Source organism: Lottia gigantea (genome assembly GCF_000327385.1).
Source record: "Lottia gigantea unplaced genomic scaffold LOTGIsca_2133, whole genome shotgun sequence".
Lineage (NCBI taxonomy): Eukaryota > Metazoa > Mollusca > Gastropoda > Lottiidae > Lottia > Lottia gigantea.
This window is the reverse complement of record NW_008708492.1, coordinates 31,884-33,853: the sequence shown is the minus strand read 5'-3', so window position 1 is coordinate 33,853 and position 1,970 is coordinate 31,884. Positions and strand designations below refer to the sequence as shown.

Sequence of the window (1,970 nt, the reverse complement as noted above, 5' to 3'; positions counted from 1 at the left end):
ACCTAAAATGTTTGTAATTATGTTCTTATCTGATGTAATTTGTTTCCAGAATTTGATATGCTCTTTCAATTTTCCAGCCTTATAATCTAGTAAACAATTATTCAAATCATTTTTGACAAAGTTTTTAAACTTGTCCCAATCTGAAATTCTTACCTCATTAAAATTCAGAATAGGTGTGTCATTAACTATTTCTTTTTCTGGGATGTTTGGGTAAACTTCCCCTTCCCCCTCTGATTCTGAGGTCTTCTGCGGTAATCTAAAAAAGACTTTTGGCTTCTATTATCATTGTAGTTAGATCTGTTATGGTAATTGTTATTTCCATATCTTGATTGGTTTGGTTTGTTGTATCCAAAACTATTTGCTGTGGTACTATATGATGGAGCACTAAGGGCTTGGTTGGTGTCTTTTAAATCTCTCAGTTTTCTTCCTAAGTCATCACCAAATAAATTCTTAGAAGTACCATTGTTCACATTATTTGATGGATAAGCTAATGGTTTCATTCTTTGATTTAAATCAATTTTAATCGTATCTCGTCTCTTTTGATTTATGTCTTTAAAAACACTGCCTAATAGGGTCAAAGAATCCATAGCCTTTTTTACAGTTTCAGTCATTTCCTTGTTAACATCTGGAAATTTCTTTTTGATTTGTATCAACTGATCAGTCAAATTTGTAACAGCATATGTACACTTGACAATTTTATTACCAAGTTTCTGGAATTTAACATCTTTAGTGCAGGTTCCAGACTTCATAAAAGCCCATATTTCACCATTCACATCTGGTAATTGTATATCAAGGTTGCCAGGTCTAAGATACTTGTCAAAAATATCTGTAATATTCTCTTTAGACTTATTATTAATGAATAAATTAGTCACAATACTGGCCACTTTTGGGTTAATCTCTGTCCCAACTTTCTCTTTTAAATTGTATTCCTGTTCTAAACTTTCTTCAAAGTCTGAATCTTTATCAGATGTCTGTTTGTCCTGTAAGAGTTCATCAATTTGACATATCACATTATCACTATTGACTGATCCATCTTCTTTGTACAGATGTGATAACTTTGGTATTTTGTACCTGTTTTGGGTGAATTGGATGTCGTCATCAGAGGAAGATAGATCATGTATAACACTGTTAACTGGGTCAGTAATGTGTTTACGTTTGACTCCATGACCATGGGTATGCTGATCAGCTGAAGTTGAAGCATAATATTCATCAATATTGACTTCTCTAGGCCTAGTTCTTTCAACTTTACGTGAGTCATGGATTGAGTCTATAATGATATCTTTTAATTCAGTACGAATCTTCAGCATTTCACTTTTGAAAAGCCCCATAGAAACGGTTTCATTATCTTTCGTGTTACTGTCTAGTTTTGAGTTGATCTCAGCCAACACCACCGTCGTGTCATCTATACTGGTAGAAGTGGACGAGTCCATTTTAGATTTCGGGGAAGGGAGGGTTTGATTCTCCCAAATGTACAGGCCTAGGGTGGAGCAGACACTTTATTTAGAAATTAGGATTAAGGGTCTTGATATTGGGTTTTCTTCTGTTCTTATTCTGATCTGAAATTAGAAAAAATAACTCGCCCGATGGGCGAGAAGTATAGTATCTGTTATGTACTGATTGTTTTTAGTTTACTATGAACAATATTATCATTTAAGTTCTTATTTTTTGAATATGCAACTATCATTTTCTGCTTATAGACATGGGGGAATTTCTCTTGAAGGCTCTTATAGTGGGCATGAACTATCTTGCTTGCTCGATTGCTGGTTGTATTAAACGGGACAACAAAGGGTGCTATGCCTACATTATGATGAATATTTAGTCCTATAGGTCTTGCTGTATTCAATGTCTCAATCCAATGGGCCTCCCTCGATTGACGGAATTTGGTAGTTTCATCTTCGGGCAAGTCAATTTCTATACGCTCAATTGGGATTAGGGTGAGATCGTCTATTGAATGGTCGTCGAGGTTGACA

General features: G+C 34.8%; 1 protein-coding gene across 1 annotated transcript; it reads right to left on the bottom strand.

The window, feature by feature from the left end:
• Positions 1–185: 185 nt before the first annotated feature.
• Positions 186–1,307, bottom strand: LOTGIDRAFT_176560 (hypothetical protein; the record flags this gene model as incomplete). Its single annotated transcript, XM_009054356.1, has 1 exon — positions 186–1,307. One exon carries the CDS (start codon positions 1,305–1,307, stop codon positions 186–188), a length of 1,122 nt encoding a protein of 373 aa, XP_009052604.1.
• Between the last annotated feature and the right edge of the window lie 663 nt (positions 1,308–1,970).